We start from the raw sequence: 12848 nt of genomic DNA, 5'->3' as shown, positions 1-12848 counted from the left end.
TCGATTCCTCTAATGATATAAAAGTAAATAAATGTTTATTTACCTTGAATAGGTTTAATGGAAAACTGATCCAACATAAAAAATCATTTGATGCACGTAATATTATTTCAACCGTCCGATCATCATTAATGGTTATTTCTGATCATTTGATGGGATGGTTCTGTTTCTTATGTTTGGTACCAAATCCAAGATAATTATGCAGTTCAATGAAAGGTCCACATAAAACAGTAGCTGAAATGAAGGGTCCAAGAACCCCTTTCTGGTTGACCTCCCTCCCACTGCCATTATTTTTGAGATAATCCAAATTTTTTGGCGAAGACAGACATAAACCAAATACCAATGCCAGTTTTCCGGTGGACTAAGATCACTAGGAGAATATTTCAGTTACTTCTATGGTTACAAACTCCACATAAAACAATTATGGTCCTCATAAAAAATTTGGGAATATTAATAACAGATAACCAATGGAAACAACGTAAGTCCTCCAACATAGGTACTCCAGTTCAGGCTGAAGAAGAATTGAAGAAAGAGAAATCCCTATTTGAACAAAGATTAGTTTATCAAACTCAAAATTATTGAATATCCCGAGTTTCAATTAGTTATTACTGGGAAGCTAATCTTGTGTGGCAGCCCCTTGGTTAAGCTCTGCAAATCTCATGCCGACTCGCATGGTGTGTTTCATGAATTTCTCAGCACATCTGCGCACGCACGTCTCCTCTTGCTTGTCCAGGGACTTGCGACGGAAGGACTCGATACAGTCACAGAAACATCTCTCCACCAGCGAATTGTACATCCTTAGACTGCATATCGAGAACAAAAATGAATAAGAAATGACAACTGAAAACATCAGGAAATAGAAAAGGATTTAGCATATCATATGAAAACCAGCTGATGGAGATTTGGCCAAAACCGAGCAGCTCAAGTTTAAAAAGCAAGTCAATTGCGAATTGGAATTGAGTTCCTCATAGAATTAAGGAGCTTCTGTCAAATATCAGACTGACCAGGCAAACTAAACACAGATGAGCCCAAAACTGATGTTCCTATATCCGTAATGTGATTTCCCTCTTGTCAAGATACCATGGCAACATCTGTAGTATTCATTAAGAGCAGTTGGCTAAACTAGCAGCAGAACTCGTCCTACAGAACATAACATACTACATCACCTTAAAGCTAGGGATGGCAATAAGTAACTTGGACTCAGGTCCGTTTTGAATACTGACTAGATATTGACTCAGGCTCATTACCGTTTTGAATACATAACATACTATTTAGGCAACCGTCAAACAAAAGTTACTGGTCCCCTAAGCCAAACAGGAATACCCTTGATTGATATAGATATAGCCAGGCAACCGACTGGTAAGAAATTGCTCGCCCTTTCAAAATCTTTCACTGATGAACTGCTGCCAGTTTCCAGACCAGTTCTGTCCAAAGGCATTATCATAAAACTATGCAACTAGAGAGGTTTTAGGACTAAAAAGAGCATCATCTTCCAGGAATATAAGAAGAAGGCACACTTTTTTTGTTCTTTTTTTTGGGAAGAAAATAACAATAAGTTAATGTCGATAGCAAGAATGACAAGCCAAATACAAGAGATCACCAGCCAAAAAATCAATAAATCTCAAAGACCTAATTATATAGGGATGTGTTTCCCAAAATATCTGCAAGGGGCTGAAGTGGAAGTTAAGGAATCATCAAAGAATCATCACTTGATACTTCTTAGATCACACCCAATAGTATCTTTTAGATAAGCACTATATCACAGATCTAACCACAACAATGTCAATGGAGAAGCACCCAACAAGGCCTCAAACAAGAGATGTGCAAAGATATTTTGCTCCAAGGTCTCCATGGCAACTGTGGTACATCTCAAGTCACAATAATGTAGAAAACAAAACCTGATAATGCAAAAGAAGCAACACAACCAGAAAAACAAAAAGAGGTTCTACTCTAGCTAAATCATTCTCGCCATTCTCAACTCATTGCAAGAGGTGGCAACTACTGACATATTCTTGAATATTGGTATAGCACAAATCCACAAGCCCTAGTAAAGTCAGCCTTGCTTGTAAAAATGCTAACAGCATATTCTCAAGACAAAACAAAAGAAAAAAATTGAAGCCGTCACCTCAAATAAGACTAATGAGATTCACTAAAAAAAGAAATCAGCCAATTTAAAAACTCTTTCCACCTCAAATACGACTAATGAGATTTAATAAAAAAAGAAATCAGCCAATTTAAAAACTCTTTCCACCTCAAATAAGACTAATAAGAATAATGCAAAACTGAAAGAAAATAGGTAACATCTTTTAAAATCCCAAGGGTCCAGAAGTGACTGATTATCTGCAACTTTAACATCTTGTACCCCAGGTGAAAATCATGAAATGCAATGCCACTCTTTTGTCCATTTGCTGTGCTAGTAGCCAAAAGAGACTATCTTTTCAATCATGATGATTTAATCACCCTGATAAACCCTACACACCAGAGGAATTGCACAAGAGTGTCAGCAAAATTTTCTTGTGCCAATGCCATGATTTAAGTGCACTCATCTAATCTGATAGTTCAGGAGATAAATATTGTTGGCAATATAGACACTTATCTGATGAATTCAGCCTAAATGTGCCCTATGTGATACTCTAGTAAAGCTAGCATTTTCGACCTGTACTATTTAAGTAGAATTTGAATTCAACCATAAAATCTAGATGGTATATGAGGACAGTACAGGTAATTACCAATTATGGAGGTAATTCTATTTTTCCCTGAATACTGATTCCATAATTGGTTTTAGTCACACTCAAAAGCCCACTATAGTCACTCAAGGTTTTCGAACAAAGAGGGATGTGAGTCACCCATACCCATCTCGCAATAGATTTTGACATTCCAAATTCGACTGATCTATATAAGTAGTTCTAACCATTATAAAACTTGTGCATTTTGCTTGCAATACAAGATCTTGGAATGAGACTACATGATTATATTGACAATTATTGACAATTATTATTTGGGCTAGCTATGCAAATCACTGAAACGGGGAAGAACTTCACAATATTCTAAGCAGGAAGAATGAAAAAGCATTTTGACACTAATTTTTTATCCATAGACATGCTTATCAGACGAACGTCTGTCATAGTTGACTCCTTCCTGTCAACTATTAAACAGGAATTGCTACTACAACAAAGCATTTGCAACCAAATTGTTAAGATGTTGCAAACACCCAGTAAAACTTAATTTGACAAATACTTAATTCAAAGTTGTGACACAATGATGGACATTGAAACTAACCTCTATAACTCTTCTATTCCCAGAAAAAAATTGTCCAAAATGAACATAGTCTAGTTCTCAAGACAGGATAACATTGAGGAAAGTTAGGCCTTCTCCAAACTCATGCAAGTATCAAACTCTTACTTTATTTAATAGCGAGTAGTATATCAACCAATTGACACAGAGTGCATTCTCAATCAGAGGTTTTGAATTCCAATCTCACATGCTACGGGCTATCAGTGAGTCTATATTAGAAAACAGTATAAATTAAAAAAATAGAGCACAAAAAATTTAAGAACAAATATGATGACAAATTCTATACAAGGTTGCAAAAATCTTTTAGAAGAACAAAAAGGAGAAAGAAAATTTTCAAAAATAAAATTTAAACACTAGGTCTAACCAATCTCTCTTGGCACGTAACTTGATGATGAATAGAAAAATCAAAAGTACAGGAAACTACACTTCATGAAAAAGGTCACATTAGACAGTGAAATAAAAACCTATCACGGATCTGAAGCTGCTCCATTGTAGCTGCCATTTTAAGCTTCTCTGCCTCTGGAAGAGAGTCAAGATCTGCCATCATGTTTCTATCCATCTCCGAGGGAAAAGCGAGTTCTTTTGCAGTTCTTAGCAGAAAAAGGTCTCAAAAAAGTGGGCCCCGCCTATCCTTATGGTTCTATTCAACTTCTTCCTGGATCTGAATCCCAGGAAAATTGAAAATCTATAACCTGACAAACCAAAACAAGAAATTAGTAACATGGAGGACTGTCAGACCTCTATTAGGAGTTGCTTGGAAATATATACTGCTTTTACTAGTAACAAAGACACGACCAAAAGCTTATTATAAACTTTTATAACACTAGATTTAGAATATAACACTAGTTGCAACATGATTCAAGAGCTTATTAATACAATAACAGTCTATATGCAAAAAACTCCAAAAATAACAATAATAGATATTAATAAAGAATATAACAGCGAATAATACGAAAATAATGACAAAACAACATCAAAACTACGAGTATGATTACTAAGGATGCAAGATTTTTCAAAATATATGTTGCAAAGATGAGCCTATCCCCTTGATTGTTTATGAATGTTAGACAAATGCAAATCTTAAAACTAGCAGATAACAAAAGTTTCAAGTCATATATCTTTGCCATTTTCAACACTTTAAGAAACGTATAACGAAAAAGGAAGATTTTAAAAGAGTAAAGCGTTTGGTTTATAAGTGGAACTCAATGACTACAGTCCAAATTCACCGCTTCAAATGTTCAAAAAAATAAGTCTACAGTGCGCACTCTGTCCGCTACATTTGAAATCAGCATTGAAGTCCAAATTCACTAGCTTCAAATTAACCATTTATCATACTCTCAACCACTCGAATCAATACGCATTTGACTTGATTGACTCCTTCCAAAACCGAAAATCAGTATTTTCACTCAAATAACTAAATTCACCAATAACATTTTTTTTAAAATACAACCAAAAGGGTGTCGTCGCATGCAAAAGGAAGAGAGAGAGGGAGAGAGAGAGATGCTTACCAGGTAATGCAAACAGCAATAGCAACGTCAGGCCTGGCGGGGTTCGAGCAGGGCGGCTGGCAGCAGTACCACAGCAAAGACGGCGACGAGGAGGGCTTCTAAGGCGAAAACTAAAAAAGAGAGTCCAAAATACTTAACCTGCGCAATCACCGCGACGGGAAGCATTTCGTAGCGGTGGGGAGACGGGGACAATTTTGGGCCGAAGTAAAGGTCCATAGCACAATAGTATTGGCCCATTTTCGGTAGTCTCACAAGTCACAACGGTTAGAATTCAAAATTTGAATTGAAAATCACTTAACATGCTATCTCTTCCTCTATATTTTCTATTTGTTCAATTTTTTGTTTTAATTTTTATCTATATCTTCTATTTTTTTAATTTTTATATTTAATCATTTTGTATAATCTACTTAAAATTAGTTATACAATATTTTTCTATACTTTCTTATTAAATATGTTTTTCTCATTTATTTTATATACTTTTTAATGTTTTTCATAAAGTATTTTTATCTATTTTATTTTTTAAAAATAATTTTATGTTTTCTTTTATTTTTCTATTTAATCATTTTTTAAATTATTAATTTTTATTATATGCTTTCATTTTTTAAGTTTTATTATGTTTTCTATTTTTTATTACATAATTTTCTATTTTATTTTTTGTTCTATTTTTATGTTTCCCTTTTTATCTATATCTTTATTTTATTTTTAATTTTCTATTTAATAAAAATTTAAATATATTTTTTAATAATACTAATTGAAATTAATTATAATATAATATTAAATATTAAATATTTTATTTACTTTTGAATTTTTTTCATGTAAATGTTTTCTCTATTTTCCCTTTTTAATTTTTAAATGTGCTTATTATTTATTGTTAAAAATTTCATCAACTTAAACTTAATAAAATAAATTAAAAAGAATAACTTACACTTAATAAAAATTAATAATTTATTATTTTCTCTTTATTATATATTTTTTACAATATTTATTTATTTATTTTTGTTTTTTAATATTATCATATTGTAAATTTATAATATTCCATTATTCATGTTCATTAATTGCATATATAGTTATGTTCAATAATTCCCTATTTATATGCTTTAGTTCATACATAATTATGTTCTACTAAAAAATATTTATTTTCTAATTTTTTTTTAAAAAAATACATTATGTTTTGCTTTCAAATTTTAAAAATTTCCAAAATTATATACTTGTGTTTTTATTATATATATTGTCTTGGAAACAAATAGATCTATTCTTTTGGTTGGAAAACATGAAATACAAAAGATCGAGAAAAAGAAAATGAAAAACATCTTAAAGATCAAGACTATGCGAAAAATGATGAATTGAAATTTTTTAGATAATTGTAAAAGAAATGATACAAAGAACTCATTTATATTTGAATAGATTCATATATTTAAATATAGCATTAAAATAATAATTTTTTAGTTTTTAGAATCTATTTATTTATATTTTTCCTTTTCTCGGCCCTTGCATTTTACGAGCTTTCCTCTAGTCTATATTAAACAATGTTAAAGTTTCATAAAGGTGGGCACGCTCGAGGAAGATGAGAAGATGAGAGAAGGGAATAAAAAGAGAAAGAGAGAAAGGAGAGAATAATCATAAGAGAAACTACAGAAAACAGAGGCTAAAGCTCTTCTCCATGCACATTGAATTGTAGAGATATGTTTACAATTTCAATAATGTCTTTAGGACTACACCTCTTAAAAACGAAAAAAAGATCCAAAGACATGCACGATCTTGTATAATTACAAAGTCATGCAACTTCTTATTAGAGAGTTATCCTATTTACCATAATGCACCTATACATGTGGGTGTCTTATAACTCTCCGTCAGGCTAGTGTTTGTAACTTCTACTCGCAAAAGTTTTTAGCCATGGATCTTTGTGTGGCAAAAAAAGAAATTTTGATAAAACTCCAACTCCCAATCTAAATTGGCTGCTCAAATTTACGGGCGATGTCCAATTTTAGGGTCATGAAAAGAGTATACTTACTTTTCAAAGGTAGCTCAAAAATACCACTTATAAAAAGAATAAAAGAATTGAATTAAACTAGATATCAAACACACTTATGATTTTTACAGGTAATGGGTCTTATAGGCATTGATCTGAAGAGATTTTTAAAAAATACGAATTGAAGAAAGTACTTTGACGAATTAAGGGTGTGAATAAAAAAATAATATTTTTTATATTTTAAATAAAAGAAGGCACACAAAGCAACTTTTTATACCTCCAAATAAGAAAGGGCGTTTTTAGACCAATAGATGGATAAAAAGTCTTGAGATTAGATTCAAGAGGGACACACAAAATATTTCCTCTATAAACATGTATGATTTAGTAAACTTATAAAAAACTATAATAAGAATTTTTCTAAGATGAAACATAATAAAAGACACTTTTAGAAAGAAAATTCTCATGTAAGAGAATTGTTTTTTAACACAACTTAACCAACTTAGAAAGAAAATTTTCAAGCAAGAAATTCTGGAATTAGGGAAATTTAGGATAAATATATTTGAAATTTAGAATCAGAAAACACCTTTTTTATCCAAAAATTCTAGACTTTGTCATAAAGAAAACTAAACTCATGCCATTATATGAAGAGAGAAATAGGATGTAGGATGAAACTGGACTAAACTTTTTTCATTTTATTTTAATTCAAAAACTCCTAATTCAAAATCCAATTACTACCCATAACTACTCATAAACAAAGTCTGGAATTGGAAATTTCTCAAAAAACATGGAGACCATAAAAAGAGGAATGGGTACTTAAAAAATCAAATTTCACGTATAATGTATTTCTAGCTTGATCTTTGAGTCTTCAGCTGCCGATATCATTCTCTAAAAATATCAGAATAAGAAACAATTTGTTGAGTTAGAAAATAGACTTACATAGATTTCTTTTTATATATAGTTTACTATATCAATTATTGGTCTAGTTGGCACAAATATCCCGCAAACTGAAGCTTTTTGTTACTACTTGAAATTTTTTTGTTGCCCGACCTTTGGATGTCAATTTCTCTTCGTAGAAAACTTTGATTATAAAAAATTTATTTGTGTTGGAAATTAGACAATTTTTCCTAAAATATATAACTTTCCATACGAAAATGTGATAAGATAGTGAAAAATCTAATGAATAATAGGAACTACAAAAGGAGAAGGCTAAAGGGAAAATAAAAAGCTCATGTTCTTTTTCTTTTTCTCTCTTCTCTTCTTTATCTATTTCTTATCCATCATCTTCTCATTTTCCATGTCAAAACCTTGCCCGCTCTTATACCATATTTAGTTTCATAAGGTGGGCATGCTTGAGGAAGATATGAACACGAGAGAAAGAAAAATGAAGAGAATGAGAGAAAGGAGAGAATACTTACATAAACCGAATTAGAGAATAGAGAGAAAGGAGAGAATACTTACATAAACCGAATTAGAGAATAGAGAGAAAGGAGAGAATACTTACATAAACCGAATTAGAGAATAGAGAGGCTAGAGCTTTTTGCTCTTTTTCATGCCCATTGAATTGTATTTATAGTTGTAAAAAGTTGTTTACAATGTCAATAATGTTTTTAGGGCTACACCTCTTAAAAGAAAAAGACACAAAGACATACAACATCAAGTATACTTATAAAGTCATGCTTCCTCTTATTGGAGAGTTATCCTATTTAACATAATACCACCCTACACACGTGAGTATCATTTCCATGTTGGGAGAGAGTGGGTGTACAAGAGGTCTTTTTTTCCCATTTTTTTTCTATCCCATGGAACAAATAGAAAAAAATGTCCATGTTACATCTTTAAGTTAGTGAAAATAATGGTACAAAAGAGGGCCTCCCACCTCTCTCTTCCATCACTAAAGGGCACTCTTTACTTGCAAAGGATGAGTAAAGGAAGAGGGGAGGCATTCCCCCACCCCCTCTATTTCAAGCAAGGTAAAGGTTGCACATGATAATTAGGTATTTTGCAAAGAAATGACTAGGTGAAGGCATCATTTTGGAAAACCGGTTGGTAAAGGTAACTGATAATGGCCAATGGAAAGGCCTATGTGAAAAAAAAAGTGACAAAATAGGAAAAATAGGTCTTGAATATGATATAAAACTATTTAACAAGTAAAAAATAAATGATTGTTAAACGACTTGTTAATTTTTAACTTGGGGAACAAACTCGTATGGTGTTTGAGCTAAAGTTAAAGACAGACAATGCATGAGTGAACTTAGTTAAGTGTTTTCAAAGATTTTATCATGAGTGCATTGTATACACATTTTTATTTTTACTAACAGCGGCTAGCCAATACAACCCAACAGACCGATCTGTTAGGTGCGGAAAGCTACCGCCTATAAGAGTGGACAGAACTACTCTGACACATCCCGGCAACGGAACCACAGTTGGAGCTTCTCTGCCAACGGAACCGCCTGTTGGAGCGTTTCCGACAACTTTTCCGAGTTCCGACAACCCCCAAAATCGCTCCTGAAAAACAGCGTAGGTCGTTGAATAGGTATTCATCGGGCGAAAAACCTGCGAACGAAAATGATTTGTCAATCTTCAGGTGAATCTAGCTTTGGTACCATGACAGTAGCTAGCCAATACAACCCAACAGACCGATCTATTTGGTGCGAAAAGCTACCGCCTATAAGAGTGGACGAAACCACTCTGACACCCACCCCGCCCATTCTTGACTGCCTCTCACGGGATTCGAACGCGGGACATGGCGTGCCCAACCTTGATACCATGACAACGGCTAGCCGATACACCCAAAAGACCAATCTGTTAGGTGTGGAAAACTACCGCTTACAAGAGTGGACGGAACCACTCTAACACCCACCCTGCCCATTCTTAACCGCCTCTCAAGGGATTCGAACGCGGGACGTGGTGTGCCCAGCTCTGATATCATGACAACAACTAGCCAATACAACCCAACAGACCGATCTGTTAGGTGCGGAAAGCTACCGCCTACAAGAGTGGACGGAACTACTCTGACATTTACATATTTCAAAAATTACCGTAGTGATTTATACAAATATTTTTTACATATTGAATTGGACATTTCATGTAGTAGCAGCTTAATTATCCTATTACAAAAATGTCTTGAAATTACCCGCTTCAAGTTACTTACATAAAAAGGAAGTGAAACGGTAAGTGTTCGAAAAGATGGATAAAACTTCTAAATAAGAAAATGATTTGTGAATGTTGAAAATGTACCTTCATATATGCGCGTTCTGATGTAGAGATTGATTTAAACCATAGATTGTAAATTTGCGTAAAATATTGAATGATAAAATCCGCTTCCAACTCAAATGGTACAAGTCTAGAATTACATAATCAAAGTACATAAATCATTGCTTGAAAAATATTTTTTATAATAAAGATGGGTAAATCATCCTTGTTTTATTATTAGTTAAGATCCTCTCATTTTATGGTTACTAATAATGGGTGGATGACTCCTAATTCAAGTAAGCATGTGTAGATGGTTAATTCTTTTATCTACTAATTTAATTGATCTTACAACCAAAAAAATGACACATGAAATCAAGATCTCAAAGGATTAAATACAAAAGCTGCATAACAATATATAAGTTGTGGAATAAAATAATCAAACAAACCTTGCAATGAGTCGAGATAAGGAGCGTAAAGTTTTTATGTTCAAATCGAGAATCTTAGGTCCGATGAGTTACAATTTAATCATAATTAATTGATTCAAGCACTTATGACAGATAGGCTAGAGAGACTTGATTCTAGAATTCTATGAGTGAGGCTTCAAAAATCTTAATATGTTATGTGACCTTGAGACACAAATTTTTGGGTGCAACTATGCTAGTTCATAGATTATAATTTATTGGAAAGAATTATCCCACTTGGAAAAATGAGTTAAAAGATCTTGAGTTTATTAGTTGACAAAAAGGTTTTACCTTGGCCAATCTTTTTGGGCTCTAAGATTTACAATCTCGACTCCATTGCCAACTCTTGTCTTCTCCAGGACTTGTTGCTCATGTACTTGGAGAAAACCCATTTACTAAAAGCTGAGATAGATCCTTAAACTAGGTAATGGCGGTCACAATGTACTAAAACTTACATTGAGACAATTTTCTCAAGGATAGAGGAGTCTACTATATATGCCTATATGCATAATATAATAGTGCCTTGTTGTCCTTCTTCCTATTTGCCCACATAGTCTTTTGTCATATGAAGAATTGAGATATCTTCCACAGCTTGCTCTTGACAATGTCAAGAGCTTCCTAATATCGAAACAACACTTCCATTTGAGCCCTCCAATGTTCAAAATACCTTTCCCATTATACTTTGGAAGTGGAAAAAAGAAGTTTGAATCACTTAGTTGTTAAACTAGGATTTCTTCTTAAATTGGTTGTGAAAGACGTTTTGAAGAATTCTTCTAGTCAATCTAGAAGAGAAACACCAATCCATTCATCGCACTCTCAACATGCCTTCTTTCTTTCTTTTTTTCCCTTCTGGAAATCACAGGGTCAAGTTGATTCCTCCAAGCTGAAGTTGATCCCCTTGTTCTCATCCTTTCTTTGTCCGAAATTGCCAACACCAATTTTTTTGCCTAAAAAAATGTTATGAGCTTTCTTAATTTTTAGATGCAAATCTGAATTTCAGGCTCTCATCATCTTACTTTGATACTATTTTAAAAATTGGGTCCAAGGCCCAACCCAAAATGATTAGTTAAGTTAGGAAATTTTTTCCAACAAATAAACCAAAATCTTTTTAACGTATTTGTCTCTGTGGAACGATTATTTCTAATACTCCCCCTCATGTGTGAAGCTTTTTTTACTCCTATATTTGAACAATATAGGGTGGAAGCCTATGCCAGTGCACTTGTTATGATATTGTGTTGGTTTAAAAATCGAAACCAAAAAAGACAGAACGAGGAACAAAGGAAAAGTCCAAAAAATTTCTCCACATCTAAAGCACAACCGTGCTATGCCATAATTGGGGTTTTTAAAAAGAAAACATTACAAGTACTTTATAGGCAAAAAATGACTTGTAGGAATTAGAATTCTAATTAAACTAAAACTCCTAATTTAAGACTAAAAATCACTCTCTTATCCTATTCCTAGCTTTGTGTAATATGGGATGGAGTCAACAATTCTTTGATCTCATTCTTTATTGGATTCCTACTGCAACTACAACTCTGTAGTGGCAAGCCTTGTTTAACCTGGACTCCAACAATATTGAGATAACTTGTGTCGGAGGAAGGTGAATGAGACTCCGCTTAACTTCCCATATACATGGGTCTTATTGGACCAACAACCCCTTTGCTTGTCCATGGAGTAATAACTGAATTGAACTTTCTCCAATGAAGACTTTCTCAAGCGAGTATCACTTGCTGGGCAAGCTACGCTTGACCTGATAAAGATTTCTCTTTGCTTCTCTTCTTCCCAACTTCGTTAATGAGCTTCTTGTCTCATTGGACTGCAGTCACGATAAAAGGGAACAAAAAGAAACGCAACCATACTTGATGCTATCCGGAAAAACTTAAAACTGGGGAGAAGTTACTCACAGGGATGATGGCGACATGAATCTCAATCAAACTTCAGTTTTTTTTCCTTTTTTCCCTTTTTTGTGCAGTTACTGAAGCATGAGCACGTCCTGGAGAAGATCTAATTTCTTGCAAGCCACTCAGCCATGAGTGCCGTCTACAGAAAAGAAAAAAGTGGAAAGGAATCTTTTTAGTAGAGTTCCAGTATAAGAGGGAAGGGTCCTGATTTTGTCTAAAAGGAATTTTGATGAACACTAGCAACAAGGTCTTTTGATTTCGAAACAAATATAAGCTTTACATGTCTTTCTCTTACCCCTCTCCATATTCTACAAGATGGACAGAAAGGTGGTTCTGGTACTGTCATATTCTGTAGTAGGTGCAGATGGACTTATCATGATCAATGTTGTAACAACTGTTTCAAGCAATAGCAGGGTTTAACTCTTTTGTCTACTACGAGGTGGCAATGCAAGTATATCAAATATGTAAATGAAAGTTCACAAGTGAGAAATATATGAAAAATGAGGAAACCCATGGTAACTATTTG

General features: G+C 33.5%; 1 protein-coding gene across 1 annotated transcript; it reads right to left on the bottom strand.

Annotated features, from left to right (window-relative positions):
* Nucleotides 1–384: 384 nt before the first annotated feature.
* On the bottom strand, nucleotides 385–4980 carry LOC137953810 (mitochondrial import inner membrane translocase subunit Tim9-like). Its single transcript, XM_068801325.1, has 3 exons — nucleotides 4800–4980; nucleotides 3756–3983; nucleotides 385–800 (listed from the first exon to the last, which is right to left on the bottom strand). Exons 2-3 carry the CDS (start codon nucleotides 3848–3850, stop codon nucleotides 614–616), a joined length of 282 nt encoding a protein of 93 aa, XP_068657426.1. The 5' UTR covers nucleotides 3851–3983; nucleotides 4800–4980; the 3' UTR covers nucleotides 385–613.
* Nucleotides 4981–12848: the final 7868 nt, after the last annotated feature.

Source organism: Aristolochia californica, unplaced genomic scaffold, assembly GCF_029961685.1.
Source record: "Aristolochia californica isolate CCGP_79_NKW_82.1479 unplaced genomic scaffold, dmAriCali1.0.hap1 SCAF_16, whole genome shotgun sequence".
Lineage (NCBI taxonomy): Eukaryota > Viridiplantae > Streptophyta > Magnoliopsida > Piperales > Aristolochiaceae > Aristolochia > Aristolochia californica.
Note: the sequence above shows the minus strand (reverse complement) of the source record. Positions and strands in the feature narration are given on the sequence as shown.

Bases quoted from the DNA above. Each gene is read 5' to 3' on its own strand.
- LOC137953810 (XM_068801325.1), bottom strand. From the start codon at position 3,850: ATGGATAGAAACATGATGGCAGATCTTGACTCTCTTCCAGAGGCAGAG. The intron at 801-3,755 runs GTTTTTATTTCA...CTCGATATGCAG, and splicing joins CAGCTTCAGATCCGTGATAG to TCTAAGGATGTACAATTCGC.